The following is a 22,612-nucleotide window of genomic DNA, read 5'->3' on the forward strand; positions in this document are numbered from 1 at the left end:
ATATAGCTGCTGCCCATTCCGAATCTTTGACAATACGTAACAATGATTCACTTCATTACATGTTTAAACTTTAAATTCCTTTTTCTTTATGCTCTTAAGTACTTGACAAAAGAATGAATGTGTAATTAGACATGAGGATTCGACAGTATACTGCCAATCAAGGGTGAAAACAGAACACCTACCTTGGCAACTAATTGTACGATATAATCATATAAATGTGTAAATATATTCTAAACAGGGTTCATGAATGTGAACTTCTGCTTCAAGAATGTGACCATATAGAAGCAAACAAGAGTGTGAATCCAAAAAACCACTGTGGATTGTTTTTTAAACCAAACTAACCGTGTATATGTGCTTATAGGCCCTGAAATAGGCTGCCGAGAAGAATCAGATCCAAAAATTTCTATAACCAACTGAAACATTCCACCATAATTTGGCATACCTGACCAGACGGCAAACGACGAAACGAACCGGCGCCATGGGGGAGAACCAAGAGAGCGAGACGAACATGCTCAAACAGGACAGATGAGGGAACCAAGATTGAACCAGAAAGGCACAGGGAACCCAAAGCTCCCCTGGTGCCAGGAACCAGCAAGCAAGGGCAGAAGAGACCGCACTTTAGGGAAAAACAGCTGAACAGTACTCGGAGAAAAATAGAAACAGCCACAAGTGGGCCCAAACCGACCCTAAGGGAAAACAGGGCCCAATGCAACGAAATATTACAAAAACCCAACAAGCTGGACGAACGAAAACCATGCCCAGGGGAGAGCAATTTTATAGAACTTTTAATTTCAAATTTACAAAGAACTCCTATTCTTAAACCCGGAAACACCGGGAGAAAAAAAAAAAAACCGGAGTTCCACAAGCTTCGCATATTACAAAAAATCCAAATATAAGAAAAAATGGAAACGTTATCAGCGACACCGCCGGTGCTGGATTTTCCTCAGTCGTCGGCTCTGTTTTAGAAGTGTAGTATCCGATGATCAATGCAATGATGTTCTGTGAATCAACACAACACCTTTGACTCTTCCATTCATCCTCGACAAGTACATAATCATTGCCAAATCTAACTGATTCACCTCAAGGTATAGCACCGGCATTGGAAGTCGTCGTTTTAGTCATGGATAAGAAAGCAGAGGAATCCAAGAACACCAACCATGACGAAATGAAGGAAGCTTCGAGGAGAACAAATGAGAATTAGGCCACAACATCTCTGTTATTGAAGCACAACAGAGAGATGCAGAGAACAAAGGATCTTTGTCTACTTAATCCGCTACTACTGGAATCTATATGAACAATACAACATAATAGAGGGAGATAGAGAGGTTGAAGCCGTCGGCAAAGTTGGAAATGGCGAGAGTATCCTAGCCTCTTCTATATCTATACGTTCTCATGAAATACCCTGCAAACCGTTCCCAAAAGCTCCGATCCTGTCTCTTGTTTCCTCGGGTGGGTTGCAGAGGAGCAAGTCTCTTCTCTTTTCTTTCCTCTTTGCTTCTCAAATTCTTTTTAATTGGAGCATAATGTATTAGATTGATTCATCGATCAAGTAATTGATTAAGATTCAAAATTGAAAAAAAAATTAACGGGATTAGAATGAGAAACAATAGGATAAAACCATATGATGGAGGTGGTGTGGAGAGCGGTGGTGATTTCTGACACGGGGACGGTGGGCGGTGGTTGTTGACAAAGAGAGGGGGAGGTGGTGGTTACTAGCAAAGAGCTAGCGAATCAAGTGAATAGGGAGTTCTTTTGTAAATTTGAAAAAATTAAAAGAAGTTTTGTAAAAATTTCCTTTCACTCCATGGGCAAAATGGTAATTTCAAAGTTAAAGTTAACAAAAAACTAACGTTGGGTTTTTTTGTAATATTTTAAGTTGACAAAATTGAGCCAACTGAAATATTTTCCACTTAAGTGGGCAAACAAGAGTTTGAGCCCAACTTAAGTGGGCAAAATGAACAAAACTTAAAATTTTAACGAATTTTAGGGAATCACGATCAAGTCAATCCTTGAAACTTGCAAACCATGCTTTCAGATGCACTGATGCACATGATACCTTTAATTCTTCTGGTTTATCTTTTTCTTACAAGAGAAAACTCATAGTTATGGAAACAACCAATGTGGGGATTATCTAGGTAGACATGAGCCATAGAGCTTGGCAAAGATTGGGGTTTGGCCAAGTGATTGCTTTTGGAGCACTAACAGTTTTGTAGATGCTGCTATTTGACACCATTGGCAAAATCTGGAAAGAAATTGGAATTGGATTTTCTTTTAGTATTGTTGAACGCTTCTTAATGTATACTTTTGGTAATTTCCTGTTATATCATGGATTACAAATGTAATTGAAGGAATTTAGAGAGGCTAAAGTATAAACTTTGAACCAGGACTAATTTATCACTTCTTATTCGTGGCGGCAGTACACCTTCAGCATTGGGTATCTCGATTCTAGAGAGCACTTACGTGTTTTTGACTAATAAAGCCTTTTTTTCTTATCTTTATCCTGGCAGTGTTTTCATAGTTGAGAGCCAACCATATTTCTTTTAGTTCTATAGAGTTATTCTGATTAGGTATCTGCATTTATGCCATTGCTCTTATTGCATCACTTCCACTGCGACCATATCCTCCAGTATGTACCACAACAACAACAACAATAAGCCTTGTCCCAACTAAATGTGGTCGGCTACATGGATTCTTGCCCTCCAATCAGTTATGTTCGAGGCCATGCTAGATACAAGGCCTAAGCTATACATATCCTTTCTCACCACTTCTCCTAAGGTTATCTTAGGTCTACCCCTAGCTCTTCTAGTTCCTACAATATGGATTATATCACTTCTCCGTACATATCCTCCAGTATGTATAGACTTAATTTTTCTCTGACTTCAGCTTGAGTTTTCATCCCAACAATTAGCGTCCTAGCAAGAAGGGTTTGCAGCTTTCATATGATCATAAAATGCATAAACTGGGATTTTTTTTTTTTTTTTTAAGGAATCTTACTATTTAAGTCAATGAAATATTCTATTTTGGTCTAAGGCAGTTAACTGCATGTACTGGGAGAAAAGATTCCCTCGGTTGTTGAGCACCAAGCAGCTTCAAGAACTAATGGGAAAACAGTGCCGGCTTATTGGAGTTTCTGATATTACATGTGACATTGGAGGCTCAATAGAGTTTGTTACTCAAACCACATCAATAGAGAAACCCTTCTTCAGGTACTGTGAACTTGGTTTTTAGTTCAGAAAATCACCTCTTTAAACCTGTGACATTAGTTCTCTTGTTTATGTTTTAATACTTTTAATGTGGTTCCGAACAGTCGTGAATACTTAAAAGCTAGAGTACTGGATTTTGGAAAGTTGCTTACCATTGTTTACAGATATATGGTGTTCTACATAATAAGAGGATAGACCTTGGTGCAATAGTAAGGTTGCTTCATTGTGACCAAGTGATAATGAGTGTTCATCTTGAAACAGCCTCCCTGTGAATGCAGGGTGAGGCTGCATACAATATGACCCTTCTGGGACCCTGCGGTGGCAGAAGCCTCATGCACAGGGCATGCCTTCCTTTCAATGGTATTATCTAATTATATTTCTGCCACTGCAGCGGGTATGCCCTACCTTTTAATAATATTATCTAATGTTATAGGTAGCAAAATAATTTGTAGATAGCTATTTGCCACTCTTTGAAGTCTAAAACAAATAAACTTCGTTTTTTGGTCGAAAATCCTCACTGGCAGAAATGCTTTATCTAAAGGAAGTTGACTGAGTTGCTCATTTCATAAATATCCAACATCTTTTTTCTATCTAGCAAAAACGGGGGCCTAATTGTGTGTGACCATCAAAAAAATAAATTGAAGAACTTTATGTTGAAATTATGGCTTCCCTTACCAAGCTTTTTGGCAACCAATTTGCATAATGCAGAAAAAGTGATGCTGAATTTTTTTTAATTTTTTTTAACAAATTAAAATTTCAGATATTTATTTTCTCCACTTCATTGAAAATTTGGATAATTCAGCACATATGATAAGCATTCAAGAGTTATTGGTCCTTGTATTATGAGGTTAAAGATGTTGCATTACTAAAATACGTAACCCATAGTATAGGAGTTTGGGTTCTTCTCATCATGCTCTTGTTGCTGTCTTCTTTTGTTTTCTCATTGAGCTGCAGTTCATCTGTCCAATTATAGCTATGTAATTAACTAAGAGGTATAATGTTGAAGACGAAAAAGGATATGGTAAATTCCATATATGACCTATACTGTTGACAAGCTTTTGGGTATTATGTATAAAGTGAGTCAGGATAAAGGACATACCAGCTTTACCACATTGTTCGATTCATTTTCAGTTTGTCCCAGATTGACCTTTGATTTTGTGACTTGCATGATATTGTCTAGATACTATATTCCATGTTTTAAATTTTAAATTTTCAGACATATTCTGAGGTCAGTCACGGTTCCAGGTATAATCCGTTTACTGATTCATACCATCATGACATGGAGGGTGAGGGTTTGATTTGCTTAGCCGTTGACAATCTCCCAACGGAATTCGCAAAGGAGGTAAAAAAATAAAAAAATAAATTATCCCATCGATGTTCTTGTTCTTTATTTTTAGTGATCTAGTTTTTCATTACTGTTTGAAGGATTAATAGAATTTTGAGGCAACTACATTTGCATTTAAGTTTTGAGTCCTGCATCTAATATGTCATTCTATTGTAAAAAGGCTTCACAGCATTTTGGAGATATCTTATCTCAATTTATTGGTAGCTTGGCTTCTGTACAAAATTTTTCGGACTTACCTCCCCACTTAAGAAGGGCTTGCATAGCACATGGTGGAACACATACTCCCTTGTATGAATACATCCCACGAATGAGAAACTCCAGGTCAGAATAGGCCTCTCTCTCTCTCTCTCTCTCTCTCTCTCTCTCTCTCTCTATATATATATATATATATATATATATATATATATATATATATTCTAAATGAAAAGTTAAGGTCTTAAGCGTCATTCCTTTCCATTTTGCAGTGATTCATCAGCAGATATCACTAACAGCCTGCTTAAAAAGAATAAATACACTATATTGGTTGGTTTTTCAACTTCACATCAATCTGACTGAATTTTTTATTTTGAAAACACATTGTAGCTCATGCTTTAGTTTATCTCAGACTGCATGAGATATTGCTTTATCTATTGGTATATGTGGCTATCATTGGTGATGGGTCCATATTGATCTTTTATTTCAGATAGTTTTTGTGTTTTGTCTAACTTAGTATTTTTTTTTTTGGTAAACTGTCTAACTTAGTATTACTAATCAATGTATGACAGGTATCTCTAAGTGGACATTTATTTGACCAATTTCTAATAAATGAGGCTTTAGATATCATTGAAGCTGTTGGTGGGTCGTTTCATTTGGTCAGGTGTGATGTGGGCCAGAATGCAGATGCCATGTCATATTCAGAACTTGAAGTAAGTTACCCCTGACCTCGCACTAACATACAAAATGAAATGTGATGTACTTTAGCTATTTCTGTAGAAAAATGTAACATACTTTTTATGTCATCTTCTGGCATTTTTCAACTTAAAGTAGCTTGGAGGATAGACCACTAGTTGCCAAATATCTCTCACAAAGTTCCATGGAGACTCGTGCATCAGTTAGACGGGCTGGGCTACTATTTAAGCAGAGGATTCGTAATTCTCATTTAACTAGAATCAGTCAACTTCTTTAGTAGATTCACTAGCCAAGTTTGAGAATAGTAGAAAGTGTTTGTAGACAGGGTTTTATCAAATTGTATGAAGTGACTAGTGAGTATACTTTGTTTTCTCTCCTCCTTTGTATTGGGCCCTGCATCATTAGTGACCTCAAAGATATACATGTATATATGTGTACCCCTGTTCTTCCGGTCTTTGACCATGTCAAATTTTGTTATTTTCTTTGAAAAAGAAACTTGACAAACTATCTACTTTTATGAGCAACTCCTGTTATCACTGAGACCAATATCCCTCACGAGTACAAAGCATGTCCATTTTAGTGTATAGATAGACATGTAGGAAACTGTAATGTAGAGCTAGGTATGAATATCCTATCCCCAGACATGATCACAACACAACCGAATATAAGTACTGATTCCAAGTTTGAAAGCAATATGTAAATATGAACTCAGCAGCATATGTCTGTAGGTTAAATCAAATCCCACAACACTCCACTGTAATCAACCAATTTAGTAAAAATACCAGCCTAATTGTCAGTGCTATGGCATGTATGAAATGGCAAACAGCAAGAAATTTATCCTGATGAGAATTAGCACTGATGCATGTTGGATGGCTCCATGTTACATATAAGTTTTGGTTTCAAAGGGGTAATTAAATTCTAAATTTCTCTGATCAAAAGAAACCATGGGGGCTAAGATATTAGTGTCAAAAAAGAAATTCAGAGACAGATTTTACTAACTAGAAGATAGATAGACCCAGCCTTCAGTTCTGCTCCAAATCTTTATCTAGTGGAGCTCTTGGTATAAGAAATGGACTCCCAAAAATATCAGTTCTGAGAAGCCTCTGGCAGCTGAGATCTAGAGATTCAAAGTAGCAGGAAATGTCAAGGGAAAAAACAGAACTGCAACATCTGTATTCCCCCTTTAGATTACTAACAAAATGGAGTTCCAATATGGACTTCAGGGAAAAAATGGAAGCTCCAAAATAAGACACGGTTAGCCAGGATATGTGCAGAAATTGAGAAAAGAATAGGGGGAAGGAATTGGAGATACCAGAGAAGAAATGGGATGATGTGGTATGACTACCTCAGCCTTAGGCATCTCACCCCAAGGGCTCACTGCTCAACATTGTGCAAAGCAACAATCAGTCAACTTCATTAGTTCATATTAAGGACCCAATAAGTCCATGGCAAATTGTAGTGCCAAGTTGATGTAAATCATTTCCAGGGGCAGCATAGGGCCTAGGGTTACTTTCCTCAAACACTAAAGCCCCTAATCAAACCAAGGGTTTATTCATTTTGTTAATTTTTGTGGGGCCCATGATTAGGGTGTCATTGGGTCCAGCATGTTATTAGGACTCTAGATCTATATTTATTTTTGAATTTGGGTCATTATTTTAGAGTTATTGAGAAGAATGATTCCTAGGTTGTGCGGGAATCCCCTACTTTTAGTCTGTTTCTTGTTAGGGTTCCATATCTACTTTTAGATTCCAAATTGAATCCTTCTAGATTGAGGTATGATAGAATCCTTGTTTGAGTTCCTTAGTCAAGTAAAAGTCATACTTGGTATTAGATTGCAAGCTTGGATCCCAGGTGGGTTCCTAAGTTGAGTCATAGTGTTTTTCCCTTTAGAGGCTATAAATAAAGCCTCCATTCTCTGTAATTGATGAGTTGAAACTGATTAATAAAATTGAGATTGACTTTGGAGGCAAGAGAGGAAGCTGTGGGCCCCTAGAGGGGGTCTGCAACTCTGTAGCACTTAAAGAGTGAGTAATTCTGTAGTTTTCTTCTATCTACAGCAAGCTTCTTCAACTCCAGCAGTTTCCTTCTATTTCCGAATAAGTACAACCTACTCCAACCCCTTCCTAAACCTCTTCGCTTTCTTCTAGTCCATCCACAAGTATCCCCATACCTATGACAACAATAAGCCTTGTCCCAACTCAATGGGGTCAGCTACATGGGTTCTTGCCCTCCAATCAGTTCTGTTTGAAGCCATGCTAGATACAAGGCCTAAGCTATGCATATCCTTTCTCTCCACTTCTCTTAAGGATATGTTTGCCCCTAGCTCTTCTAGTTCCTTCAATTTGGATTATATCACTTCTCCGTATAGGGGTATTTATAAGCCTCCATTGAATGTAGTCGTGCCACCTCAAACGAGAAATCGTAGCTTACCACTTATGGGAGCAACTCCCAGACCAACTCTTATATGATCATTCCTTATCTTATCCTTCTTAGTTTTCCCCCACATCCATCTAAGTCTCCCCCTACCTCTCTAACCTAATTCCATCAACCCTCCTCCATAGGAGACATTTCCCAACCCCTTGCCAACCCTGCGGCACCTTGAGGATCCCTTCCCCTTCAATTCTAGCTCAACCCCTACCCTCCCCTAACCCAGAAACCAGAAATATCCTAAACCTAAAACTCCTATATCTTCTGAACTCTAACTCCTATCACTTCACCCTTTTAGGATTAGCTACTCCATCCCCTTACACTCAATCCCAACCCCACCCCTTTCCTGAAAGTAAAACCCTAGAAATTCTGCAAATTACATCTTCTTCATTAGAAATCCCAACCCTAGAACTTCAATTTCTTAATTCTCTTTTACAGTTAGATTATCAAATCGTGAGGTGACACTCGACCTTAACCTAGCCTGATCCAAACCCTAGAAACACTAAATTTTAAGAATCCCTAATTTTCCAAACCCTGGAACTGAAATTCAATTCTGGAAATTGAATTACAGCAGGGTTCCAATCTTCGAATTCTAAAATCCTTTAACCCTGAGTCTAGTCGAATCTTTCTAGGCTTTATCCTAATCTTTGTGAGCTCTAGAACCATCCAAACACCAACCATCAATTGCATTCACTGCCTAGAAAACTGCTGGTCCCCAAGAGAGAGTATCCTGGAGTTAGCTTAATTCTAGGGCATAATTCCACATCTAAACCCTAGAATTTGGTTTGCATCACAAGTGCTCTTATAAAAACAGAATTCTCTTTCAAGGACAAATGCTGAGATTTATCCCGTGAGTAATCTAATAGTCTAGCTCATCTTTGATCAAGTACAATAAAAAGAAACTAAGACTAATGAGAAACAGGAAAGAAATCAAAGACAAAGAAAAGGAAACAAGATAGCTTGCTTTGACCAAGCATTGATCACAGAAAACTTGCATCCCAGGATAGGCAAAATAAAAGCTACTGAAAATAGTAGCTAACTAAATCACCAAGAAAACCTCCCTTCTCATACTATTGGATTGAGCTAGTCATTAGTCATCCAAGTGCTTAGGGAGTGCATACCATGGCTGGGCTTGGCTGTACATATTCCAACAGTTGATTGGGTAGACATTGAGATGTGTGCGGTGCAGCCCAACTGTGGATGTATCCCTGACACTCCCAGGGGGCTGAGCTCCTTGGAGACGAGCCAAATCCCTTACGATCTTTAATGGGGGCCCTCAGTATTATCTAGAAATGCATTCCCACAGAAGGGGAAAAGGGATTCAAATCACTATCTCATTAACATGACTTGAGAACGTTACTTTTTTTCTGAGTTATATTTTGGGCCGCTTCTTGATGCTTTAATCTTCGTCAAGATGTGACTTCAACCCAGGGGCACAAGTGATGCAGCCCCGAATTTAGTAAGGGCCACTTTCAAGATCTTTTGAGAGAACCGTATGGAACCAAGAAAGGACTTCAAATTTTTGTTATGGCATATGGGGGTTATTTGTAGCCTTATGAAGAAATCCTATTGAAATTAGGAGTTAAGAACTAACTTAAACTAGGAAAACAAAAAATGATCCACCTAGACTCTTACAACTTAAACAAAACATAAAAAAGACTATTATGCCCTTATAAATTTTTTTTTTTTTGCAGAATATACATAATTTGACCAGTTAAACTAATAAACTAACATATATTCATACTTGACCTAAATGCTAGATATTTGGTTCATGACCCCTCAAATGTATTAAACAAAGTCCAACCCCATATCTATCTACTCTAGGTTGCTTTGAATGGAAAATAGACCAATTTGGTGCTCAATCTGCTTGAACTCTCCCCATCTTGGACAAATTTGTCCTCAAATTTGATTGTATTTTTTTTTTGCCGGGGGGGAGGGGGGGAAGCAAAATGTGTAAGCAGTCATGCTTTTTAGATTTTCTTTTACTACATCTTCAGATGGTGCTATTGCTTCAACTTCGTCTTTGCAAGCTTTTGTACCACCATATTCAGCTTTGGCAACTCTTTCATCAACTGCTTGTGTCACATCGCTGTCTTCCCCTGTTTTTGCCTTGTCTTTTACAATCTCTTCTGAAACTACTTTGGCATGGGCAGCAGCTCTTCTATGTGTTGTCTGAGCTTGACTTCATGTGGTATTGCCATAATTGGAGCGTTAAGTACTGCCTCTTTTTCCTTATCACAATTGGCTTGATTACTTCAACTATCAGCTCCTGTAGTCTTCCTATAAGCATACAAGTTTATTTTGCCTTGTTATTAAGACTTCCCATGCTACCATCGACCTTGTTTTTGTATTTGCTGCCATTCCCATTACCAGGAATTTGAATCTAAGAATTATTCTAGTATCGATCCTGAACAATGGGATGTTGCTTCCTCTAGATGGGAGCCTAATTAGTTTGTTAAATCTGTCCTTGTTAAGTTATGAAAGATTCCTAATCTAGTTAGGAGAGGTAAAGTTGGAATCTTATCTTAATTTGTTTCCCTTTCTAAGTGAGAGTCCTTAATAGAGTAGGAGTCTTAAATAAAGTAGAGATCCTTCTTTGTTTTGGTTTTAGAGTTGAGTCCTAGTACAAATCCTTCATGTAAGGCTACAAATATAGCCGAATACTTGTAAACAAATCAGTTATGAATGTTGAATACAAATTTGTTGAAGGATAAATTAAGTGAAGCTTTAGAGGGTTTCCAAGGAGGAAACCTACGGCAGCTTTGAGCATTCAAGTTTTCTGAGAATTCATCAGCCTTCTCTCTCCAACAAGTAACATTCCCCACCCCTGCCCCTACCCTTCCCCTTCTCTCTCTCCCCATTGCAACCCTAACCCCCCCCCCTTCTTTTCTCTCTTGTGGCAGCCCTATTATGTTGCCCAAACCCTATTTCTCAATGCCCTCCTCCCAGCCCTACCCCCGTCAAGAATTGTTATCCCCCTCCCCTGCCTAGCCTTCGACCCCAATTTCCCACCCAAGCCCTAAAATTTCTGCACTTCATCTTCTTCTGCAAGACCCTAGCACCCTAATCTCCTATTACCTTGTTCTCTCAAACCTTTTGGATTCATCCCCTTCCCCTCTACCTTCGACCCTAACCCTAACCCTAGACACTCCTAGAAACCGTAGTTCTAGATACTGAAGACCCTTGAAAGTTGAATCTGAATTCAAAAATAACGTTAGTCAGACTTGGATTTCAATAAACCCTAGCTCCTAAACAGCAGGTGAACCTGGTATACCCTTCCCCAAACTAGATCATTTAAAACAGCCCCTACACCATAACAGCAGGGTTTGAGGAACCCTTATTTTTTTATTGCTGAACTCAATTGATTGATTTCATAGTTGCCCCTCAATTTGGGGGTTACGTCAAGTGGTATCAAAGCTACGGATGAATCAGCAGTTGCTAGGCAACTATAGAACATACAAACTTAACTGATGTACTATCACAGTTACAAGGGGTGGCTGTGTTAGAGTAGATTCGCAAGGAAAATGAATTGTCTCCTCCTCCACCCCCATAGGTAACTTCCCGAAGAGTTAGTCCCCCTTGAGAAGACCAGTACGAGTCACTGGTACAAGGAAGATGGGTATAGAGAAGAAAGAAATAAGAATGGTCATACCAGAGAATCTAGGTATAAAACTCCTTTGTATGACTGGTGTGAAGGTGAAGAAAAGCCGCATAGAGAAAGGCCTCATCCTCACTCACCACCCATCCTGGAAGAGCCCATCAAGTCTTACTACTTTATGACCAGAGGAGACACAATAATCAGGGTTGACTATAAGACGAATCCAACACCCATCACACAATTCACAATTGCCTCTGCCTCCATAACTCCACTTAATTCAGTTCCTCCTAGAACAGACTACTAGGGAAAAGACCATATCCATAGCAGCAGCCCAGGTGAGTTTCTCTACTGCCATGAGAGAGGACACTATGCCAAAGACTTTCTTCAAAAGAAAGAAGATGCTATCCTTGATATGAGCCACCAACACACTAGAGATGAAGTCATCTGTCCACCTCTAGAAGCAGCCCCAGAAGACTTCCCTGAAGAAGAATATCTAGACAATTGTCATGAGCTTAATGAAACAGTGAAAGATAAAGAGCTACTGCCCATGCCTACCCGAAGTAATGCCAGAAGAGACTGATAAAGGCAACAAGGCTAAAATAGTGGAGGTCTAAGGATTGACTCAAACCCTTGATGAAAAGGTCATGATAGTTGAAGAAGGTGCTACAAAAGCTTACAAGGATATGGTCGAGTAGTAACACCAACTAAGGATGTGCCTAGAGAACTAAAGAAGATCCCATGGGCATGGCTACTGACTTTAAGCTGGAGCATATCGAATTTGTCATGTCCCCATGGTTCTTTGCGAAGAAAGTCCCAACATTGAACACTTTATTTCTAGTGTTCTATCACTGCCTGAGTTATTTCTAGGCATGGTACAGGCTGCTTACAAAATTTGAGGTTGAATTTTTTCCAAGAAGGGGAGAGCTGATGTGAAGTTGAAGGACTCCCCCAAAAGAAGTCCCAATAGACTAAAGAAAGTATAGGGCTGCTGCCCAAAATCCTGCAGCCCTGCAGGAAGGTCAAGCCAAATAGAGCGCATTTTGGTCATTTTGGGTTACCCTCGTCCGGCCCAGGCTGGTCTTTAGAATCAGGTTCTTATTGGAACTCCAGTCCTAATTTTATTTTGTTATTTGAAGAAGTTCTTGTTAAGTTATGAAAAAGTCCTATTCTGGTTAGAAGAGGTCAAGTTGGAATCTTATTTTATTTAGGTTTCTTCCTAGAGTGGAAGTTCTTTAATTGCAGTTGTATTTAGTTTGGAGTTCTCTTAAAAGAATTCCTAGTTTGTTTCCCTTTCTAAGTGAGAGTCCTTTATACGGTAGGAATCCTGAATAAAGTAGAAATCCTTCTTTGTTTTGGTTCCAAAATTGAATCCTAGTAGGAATCCTTCAATGTAAGGCAATAAATATGGCCCAACACTTATAAACAAATCAGTTTTGAAAATTGAGTACAAATTGATTGAAGGAGAAAATGGGTGGAGCTTTGGAGGGTTTCCAAGGAGGAAACCTGCGACAGCTTTGAGCATTCAAATTTTCAGAAAATTCATAAACCTTCTCTCTCCAACACCAAGTAACTTCCCTCACCGCTTCCATTACCCTCCCCTTCTCTCTCTCCCCATCGCAACCCTAGATCCTCCTCTTTTCTCTCTTGAGCCCTATTCTATATCCCAAACCCTATCTGCTTTAACTCTCAATCCTCCCCCCCCCCCCATCCCCTATAGGAATCATTATCCCCTTCGACCCGAACCCTCACCGTAAGTGTGCACCCAAACTGCAGTTCATTTTCTTTGCTAAAACCCTAGCAAGCTTAATCTCCTATTAGCTAGATCTCTCAAACCCCCGTTACCTGAACCCAATTCCTATTTGGATTCATTATCCCCTTGCCCTCCCTTGCCTTCAACCCTAACCCTAACCTTAGCCACCCCCTAAAAAACCTAGAATTAGAAAACCCTCATTCTAGATTCTTATGACCCTAAAACTTGACTCTGGATTTAAAAATAAAACAACTCAGGTTTAGATTTCAATAAACCATAGCTCCTAATTCTCTTTTCTCCTCCTCTTTCAGATCATACTGATTTTCCAAATTCCACTCTCAATGATGTAGATGTCCCACAACAAGTTAAGGGTAGGTATCCCAACTGTAATCTCCATCCTCCTATTCGTCTTAAAGACTATCATGCTTGTTTTTTAGCTTCATCTTTTTCTTTCCAATCCTTTTCCGTTGGAACCTTTTGCTTCATTTGAAGGCTGAAGCAAGCTATGGATGAAGAATTAGCTGTCTAAAACAGACGCATATGTGGGATTGAGTTTCCTTCGTGTCTACCCTTCTCCAAACCCTAAATCATTCAAAATAGCCCCTACACCATAACTAGAGGGTTTAAGCAACCCTAATTTTTTTTCCTGCATTCAATTGATTGATCCTGTAACTAGCCCTCAGTTTGGGGGTTACATCACATACCAATGTCAAAGCCATTACTTGCCTCTACCCAGCTCCTCAATCAATGCTAAGATCCACCCAAGATGAGAACAGACGAAATGACGATCTTGTCGCCATTGTAATCACTGCACAAGTCGTCTGCCTTCAAGATTCCCAACAGCCAAGCAAGCCTACTCCTCAAGCATCGCTTCTCTCCATCTCCCCAAGGAGGGGTTAGCTTTATCCACTCTTGTTTCTCTTGCGACTGCAGCACCATCAGCGGTTGAGGCTCTACTGAAGATCCTCCTTGCTTGCGACCCACCTTACTCTTCCTTGCTTCGTCCCTTTGTGACTCTGCCAATGGCTGAACTTCAGTCCTGTTTTGTTAATAACCCCTTTGTTCCCCTTCTCTCTCCTACCCTTGTGGAGTGCCCCACTCCCTTATCTCTCTCCCCCCTCCTTTGTCTCTCCCTCTCTCCTCCAAACCTCCCCCTGCCCTTTGCATCTTAGGCTCCTAAAATCCTGATAAGGCCGTCCTTCCCCCTCCCCTCCTCCTTAGTCCAGCCCAGGCCTCATTCCCATGTGCAAGTTTTCACATTGCAAATCCCCTTTAGCTCATTTATTATCATCCCAGCCAAGGCCCACCCACCTAATCCCCTTGCTTTGCCTCAGCCCTAACCTCCTCCTTCCTATAGTCCAACTCATCCCATCTCCCCCTCCCTTTTGGATCAGCTCTTATCTTAACCCATATTCCTTCTCCCCATGGTTGTCAAGGAGACAAGGCAAGGCGAGCCAATAGTGGGCAAGGAAAACCATGGCAACACCAAGCAAGGCTATAAGGCATTGCCTTGACCAAGAAATGGGCCTAGGCTTGCCTAGGTGAATGCTTTGATAACAGTACTCCTCCCTCCCCTTGGCCTAATTCATTTCCTAACCTCTCCCTTTCTCTCCTCTTCCTACACCCCAACCTAGAGCCTCACCCCTGCTTACCCTAGTCCACCTACCCCCCTCACTTGGCCTAGCTCCTCTGACCCCCTCCCCTATGTGCAACCCACCTTCCCACTTTCCCGTCTCTATCCCTCTCTCTTCTTGCTCCCAACCCAACCCCTACCTTTCTTGGCCCACTCCGTCCAACCCAACCCTTCATCCTTTGCCTTCGAGTCCTCTGCACCCTTCGATCCCCCAACGATTCTCCGAGGCCCTCTTTCTCCCTTTTCCCCCACTCTCAACCGATCCTTTCATCCTCTTCCTGGTGCGAACACAAAGAACCCCCCCCCCCAATCGAAGCACCAAATGGGGCCCTCAAGATGGGTCAAAGAGGCCTCCATAACTTGGGTGAAACCCCTTAAGAGGGGTAATTTAGGCGTTTTTGCCTTTTTGAGAGTTGTTTTCACCTCCAATTCTGAGTCTGCGATTTGAGTCTCTAGTTCTCAGTTCAGTTTGGTTTGGATTTGATTCGAGTAGTTCTCTTGTGAGAGAAGTTATGTTTTGAAAGAGTCCAGTTTGAGTTTAAATTATATGACTTAAAGGGTGTGAGTGAGATCTCAGATCCAAGGGCTGAGATCGTGTGGTAATTTGAATCCCTTTGATAAGTGTTTTCAGAGTCCAATTGAGTTGTAAAGGTATCCTTATCTAATAAGGAAGTCTTAAGATAAGTTAGAGTCAGTTAATTAAGCTATAAATAGCCTCTCTATTGTAAGTTATCCTCAGTTTTTGAAGATTAATAAAATTATTGAGTTGAGGATTGGGACTCCTTTATTGGGTGGGTCTCGGTTGATGGCTTGAGTCAGAAATTCCGTTTCTTCTTCAGCTTTCAATAATTTCAAAGTCTTCAAGACAATCAAGGGTTCAACTTCAAGTTCAGAACTGCAGATCACCCCAGCCCTAATCCTTCCCCACTTCTGTCTGCAAGCCTCCCTGCCCCTTCCCTTCTAGTTTTGGCCTTGAAAACCCTCCCTACCTCATTGCAAATGCCCCTAAACCCCTTCCCTACAGTTTCCTCTACATCCTGGTCACTTCCTGAGTAGCGGCAGCCTCCCTGATCTCCTTATTCCTCAAGTTTTCAGTCCTAACTCTAATAGGAAAGCCATATTCCCAGCCCCAACCCTTTTCCCTTCGCTTTTGGTTGCCCTATAAGCCTAGAACACAGTCCTAATCTTATTTTCCCCAAATCAGCAATATTTCTGAAGTTTAACAAAAACCTGCACTTCATCTTCTACCTTGGTTTGCAGAAAATTCAGAGTTGCAGAAATCTGAGTTTTATTGAAGCCTGTCAATTAGGTATACTTCTAGTTGAAAGACAACAATAGAATTCAGTTCTGGAAAACAGAACCAGCAACCCTAGTCCTTCTCTTTTGGATGATTTGTGGGGCCCAATATCAGATTATATGGAGATTTATTCTTGGGAGATTTAGAAGCTCAGTTAAGATTATATTATTGTAGTTAATAGTTTCTGTTTTAGTTATACATGCAAGTGGCTGAATTATGAAGCCTAGTAGTTTCTAGTTCTATTTTGTTTCTATTTTCTTGGGATCCTATTGTCACTAATTACTGTGTCAGTAGTTTCTATTATCAGTTTCCGACAGTTTCTATTTCTTGTAGAGCTTTGGCCAAGCTATAAGTAGACCTTATTGTGGCAATATATTGGGAGACATTTTTAGAGAAATCAAGTTTGCAGGCCATGTTGCCATTGTTTAGGAGAATCCATGTTCAATAGCAGAGGTAGCTGGGGGAAAGACCTGGGGATGAGATAGCCTTTCCCCTTGCACCTTTTCTTATTCTGTTTTCTCTTATCCCCTTCCCATTGCATTCAAACCCTACTTATGCCGTGTTATTGAAGCTACTGCAACCACTGTGAAGGAGGATGCTTGTTTTGTGTCTCGTGTCGCCTGTCTCCTTTGTGATTGATATTTCACTTTGCTTCGAATTTTCTCCAGCAATGTTTTTTCCTTTACCTCTCCTTTAGGTGCTCCTTGTATCTCCTTTTAGTAATGAATTCTTTACTCACCCCTCACAACCAAAAGGGAACCCATTAAAATACTTGGGAAGAACCATGCCAGGGCAACTAAAATGTTCACTAGCAGATCTCACAACTGATGCAGTTTCAATTTTTAAACATGTTGGAAATTGGTATAAGCATGCAGTAGTCTATCTGGATTCATGTAAATCTGTGACCTGGTACTTGTCTGCTGTAGATTCCAACATTATGAGTTCTTCAATGCTAGCCACTAGGATTCTAAATTGTGGTAATTAATCCTTCCTTTCCCCCATAAAAATAGATTTTTAACTCAAGGCATTACAATTGTCAATATTCAAGCCATTTCAAAAGGCATATCTCAAGCTACAAAATATGACTTCTGGGAGAATATTATTAATTTATTGAAAGAGAGACAATCCAAGTTTTACCTAGTAGGTCTTTCTTATGTGAAAAGAATAACTGATCAGTCTTCTCCTGCCTCTGTATATCTAGCCATTGTATTTAACCAGTACACTAATATTTGTTCATGCGTTATTAAGAATTGCTTCAGGACACAGAAAGTTATATTATTAATATAATTTGGTTTGTTCGGTCATTAAAGGTACTTTGGCTGTATTTGACAGGTTGGGGCAGATGATAGTTCCATTCTCAATCAAATAATTGATTCATTGTCTGCTATTGCTTATCCTAAGGAAGATTCTGGAGCCCTTAATAAGGAAACAAATAGATTTTCTTTGCGACTTGGTAAGCCCTCTGACAATGGGGCTGGAAAAGTAGATGCTTTGAAGAAGAGAAACCCCATTCTAATTCTGGGTGCAGGCCGGGTCTGCCAACCAGCTGCTGAGCTGTTAGCATCAACTGGAAACATTTCATCTCTCCAATTGCTCAAAACATGCTTAGGAAGTGATTTAGAACCCATGGATATTCAAGTTATCGTTGCTTCTCTCTACCTAAAGGATGCAGAAGAGGTATGCTTGTGAAATTGATTGAACAGTAATATCACATATAATGAACATTAGTACGAAATACTATATTGGGAATAATAGATTCTATACTGTTCTATAATGCATAAGTCTTGCACTTCTGGATTTGCATAATGTTCCAAACTGATCACTGGCTTAGTGTTAACCCTCTCTTCCCTCTTGTACTCTTTTCTTCCTTTTGGGCTGTTTATAATATATTTTTATTCACCCAAAGAGAAAAATCCCTGTCTTAATTGGTTCAGTCAAAGATGGGAAGTTGTTAGTACTTTGAAATTTTAAGCTAGGCTAGACACATCTAAAACTGATTTTTGTACCTGAATGTGATTTCTTGAGATCCAACCAGTTTCAGGATGAATTTGGATATTAAGGATATAAGGGAATCCAATTGATTAATACCTAGATATGACTGGGTTTCAGCCCCTTGATAATCCTATTGAACCAGTATCTTATTTCAATTTGTTAATGAAAACATCTTTCCTGAAATTTCTTTCTTCTTTCTATTTAGTATAGGTATATATATATATACACATATATGCTTGCATGGCACCCTACATTCATACACTAAATGAATTGTAGGTATGGATATGTATATGATCCTATAAGGAGGCATTTGTGTAAATCAATGTAATTACATGTTAGCTATCACCGTGAATCTTAATAGGATATATCAAAAGTAAGAATGAAGTGAAAAGATCTTTGTAATCATTGTTCATTGCTTATCTTCTTAACCAAAAAAAATGGTGTCATCTTTAGCATTCTTTTTCAAGATATGAGTAAGTTCTGTAAGTCAAAATTGACAAATTACTAGTTATATTCAAAATATTAAAGAAACGGTTAATATGAATTACGTATGTTATCCTGAATACCAATGGCTGTCATTCTGATTTTGTACCTTATGACATTGTTCTCATCCAATTTCTTGCATGATCTTGTGCTAATATGCTGATTATGTGTGACTAATACTTCTTTTTCTTTTTCTTTTGGGTTGGGGTGGGGGGCTGGGGGGCGCAGATTGATGGACTTATACATCAATTGAGGAATTTTCCGAACAATGTATGAGGTGTTTAAAAAATTTAGAACTAGAAAAACCTATTTTGTCCGAACCAATTTCCTCTGATCACCATTCATCTAAACTATAATTCAACACCATAACCTAAGAATGTATCCCTTTTAAAACACATGTGATACTTGCATGTGTGACCATGCAGCAATTTAAAGAGAGACAGCGGCCCTCAGGAAAAATCGAGAATTCTATTCCTATACATACTCCCCCCCCCCTTCTTCAAGAAAGAGAACAGAAATAAGGGAGGTAAAATTGTTTTCTATGATGTCTGCTTCTGTTGATGAGCCAAAACTATGGCTGAAAAGTTGAATACTGGATTTAAAGCAATGATCATGAAATTTTACATACCCAACTTCCCAACTGTCACCATACAGGAACTTCTTTTTTCATACTTTGTTTTGACTGAAAATAATACCATCTCTGTATTGGACTAACGGAATGTCTATTTTCAATTTGCCATGCCCTTCTTCTTAAGATATGTCAGCGCTTTCATAATCAGAATGTAAATGCATATTTGTAGTTCCACTCAGTGAACTAATCTTTTCTTCTTTAAATTTGTCGATGATGTTTTGTATTTAGACCATTGAAGGTATTCCAAATGCAACAGCGGTTCAGCTAGATGTAATGGATTATGGAAGTCTCTGTAAGTGTATATCTCAGGTAAAGTCTTCACCGTTGTATCTTCCACTTTATGTTACCTATCAATTTGAAGCCAGAACTAGTGTCCAAACACACCAGCTATCGTATTGAAATAAGAACAGATGGGTTGCGCAGCTTGATTTTGAATGGAACATCATTTGATGTCCTTGAGGACGAACTGTAATAATCCAGACCATGCTTTTTCTCTCCTTGAATGGTTCGATTAACTTATTCTTTGTATTCATTTCTACATTTTTGGTCTATTGCCCTTTTGGTTGTGACTAACAGAAATATTTGTGTGCTTAATGTTCCTTATTAAAGAATGAATGCTTTGAAATCTGCATTCTCATAATATAAGGATCATTGAGAAGTCTAATTGTGTTCTGTCAAAGAAACTTGGAGACAAATAAATGCCCTCAATGATAGTGCCACAATGTCACACCTGTGAGATCAAAACTGAGAACAAGAGAAGAAGAAGAAGAAGAGAAGAGATGGAAAAGAGAACGAAAGAATGGAGTGGAGAGAGAGTTGTGCAAGATGCAGCAGTCTCCCCTGGTGATCCTTTATTTTAGAGCCGAAAATAGAACCCCAGAATATTACATAATATAGAAAGGAATCAACTCAGCATTTTGAACAATCTCTAGCCTACTATAGGTGTCTTGGATTCTAACTACAGGGGAATAGTCAAAAGTAAAAGGATAACAGGGACGCTTAAGAGCAGCGTGTGCATGACCCAGTTACTCCACGGTACACAAGGTGTAACCATGCATAATTCCTAATAGATAGTATCAGAAGATGGACCCATAAGTTGTAATCCAAGTTTGTATCTCATTGGAGCTCCATTGATTGAGAAGTGGTTGAGCACTTCCTATTTTTATAATTATATTTCAATTTTAATTGTAACTCTTCATTTGAATTTCTTTTGAATATTTCTTTGTTTCCTTTTCATGTTGATGGGTTTTCAAGCCAGAAATATGGCTTTACATTGTTAATACATCTGTGAGCCTTATCCAGGTGGAAGTTGTTGTGAGTTTGCTGCCGCCTAGTTTCCATGCTAAAGTTGCAAATGCATGTATTGAGGTAACTTTATCTTAGTCGTTTTTTAATAATCTTTTTTATACTGGCAAACTTTTGTTATTGTTAACTGGTTGAGTGGACCCCCCCCCCCTTCTGTATTTTTTGTCTACCATGTCTGAATGTTTATATATTGAAGCAAAAAGGGGCAGGGGGGAACTTTTAATACAATGAGTAATCAAGTCGGATATCAATCCAAGAGACAGTGAATTGCATATTACTACCTCTTCTTTTTTATAGCGGGCACCTTGATATTGATTGCCTGTCTATACAGTTCAAAAAGCATCTTGTCACTGCCAGCTACATTGACGATTCCATATCAAGGTTGGATGAAAGAGCCAAGAGTGCTGGTATTACAATCCTTGGTGAAATGGGCTTGGATCCCGGCATAGGTAATTTCTAGACTCACTTTTAATTACAGAATCAAAAGCATCTTTTATAGTGAACATTCATTTTGAAGAGTTGTCATTTATTTGGTATAACAATTTTTTTAGGAAGACTGCTTTTTAAAATTAATACTGACATTTTGGATTTGAATTACATCCTAAAAATGGGATCACATACTGTTGAGTTGTCTGAGAACTTCTGAGCCAGTCTTTATTTATGATAAAAAAAATATGGGAGACAAAAGAAACACTTCCCAATGTGGGATTATTACAAAAATAAATCCTATAAACAATTCTACCCTTGAGAGTATTACTTAAGATTACAACCCTCCCCCTCAAGTTGGAGCATAGATAACTATCATGCCCAACTTGCTAGTTATATTGCAAAAAACATTTATGCTCAAACTCTTTGAAAACACATCAGCCTTCTGGTTGTTAGATGTAACAAAGGAGATGTTGATTAGCCCATACTCAATTTTCTCCTTGATAAAGTGTCTATCAATCTCCACATGTTTGGTCATATTATGTTGCATTGGATTGTGAGCAATGTTGATTCCTGATTTACTATCTGAAAACAACTGTATGAGAGTCTTTGAAATCAATCCTCAAGTCTTGAAGTAATCCTTTTAGCCGTAACACCTCACAAATTCCTTGTGCCACTGCTCTAAATTCTGCCTTAACACCAGACCTAGCAACCACTAGTTGTTTCTTACTCCTCCAAGTTACTAGATTTCCTCTTACATAAGTGCAGTATATAGAGGTATACTTTCTATCATCAGGACATTCTGCCCAATCTCATTTGTATGTGCCTCAATATACAAATGTCCATGAGGAGAAATCAGAATTCCCTTTCTTGGAGAGGCCTTTAAATACCTCAGGATCCGATAGACAACATGAAGATGTGAGGAATGAAGGTCATGCATATACTGACTCACTAGACTAACAACAAAAGTGATATTTGATCGAGTTTGAGAGAGATAAATCAACTTCCCAATGAGTTTTTAGTAGCTGGTCTTGTCCACGGATTCTCCTTCTTTGCCCTTCAAATGTATGTTAGGCTCTATAAGAGTTGGCTGGTTTGCATCTAACATTCCTGTTTCAGCAAGCAGATCCAGATGGTATTTTCTGTGTGTGTGTGTGTGAGGATGCCATTTGCTGAGTATGCTAGTTCTATGGCTAATAAATATCTGAGTTGCCCCATGTCCTTGATTTCAAATTCAGCACCCAAGAATGTCTTTAGGGCTGAAATCTTTTCTTCACTGCTTCCTATAATGACAATATCATCTACATAAACTAGCAAAACTATTATATGAGAGTCTGTTTTCTTAATAAACAAGGTATGATCAGCATTATTCTCTCTATAGCCCATGGATACTGTTAGGAAAGGACAATTTGGGAAAGACTGATCCATTGAGAGTTAGTGCCTTGCGCTAACTCTCGATAGGAAAAAGATAGTGGTAATTAAGAGTTTTATACCAATTGAAATTGGTTGATGCTTTCCTATATAGAATAGACTTGTAAATCAGCCTATATAAATTGAAGTTATTTTGAGGTGTGCTCATAAGTTTTCTTAGAGCCTCCACAACTAAGTCGTGGCTTTCATCTTCTCCTCTCCCT

General features: G+C 39.0%; 1 protein-coding gene across 1 annotated transcript in view; it reads left to right on the forward strand.

Annotated features, from left to right (window-relative positions):
* The window catches only part of LOC149012034 (lysine-ketoglutarate reductase/saccharopine dehydrogenase bifunctional enzyme), a 55,042-nt gene that overhangs the window by 16,943 nt on the left and 15,487 nt on the right, over positions 1 to 22,612 (forward strand). The window contains exons 9-17 of the mRNA XM_089161022.1: positions 3,035 to 3,206; positions 4,449 to 4,545; positions 4,709 to 4,869; positions 5,013 to 5,070; positions 5,313 to 5,453; positions 17,474 to 17,818; positions 19,476 to 19,556; positions 20,550 to 20,615; positions 20,884 to 21,001. Of these exons, the coding sequence (XP_089017148.1) occupies positions 3,035 to 3,206; positions 4,449 to 4,545; positions 4,709 to 4,869; positions 5,013 to 5,070; positions 5,313 to 5,453; positions 17,474 to 17,818; positions 19,476 to 19,556; positions 20,550 to 20,615; positions 20,884 to 21,001 (1,239 nt within the window). The remainder of the gene's footprint in view (positions 1 to 3,034; positions 3,207 to 4,448; positions 4,546 to 4,708; positions 4,870 to 5,012; positions 5,071 to 5,312; positions 5,454 to 17,473; positions 17,819 to 19,475; positions 19,557 to 20,549; positions 20,616 to 20,883; positions 21,002 to 22,612) is intronic.

This window comes from Hakea prostrata, chromosome 7 (assembly GCF_041222555.1).
Source record: "Hakea prostrata isolate BN-2017 chromosome 7, UWA_Hpros_2, whole genome shotgun sequence".
Taxonomy (NCBI): Eukaryota; Viridiplantae; Streptophyta; class Magnoliopsida; order Proteales; family Proteaceae; genus Hakea; species Hakea prostrata.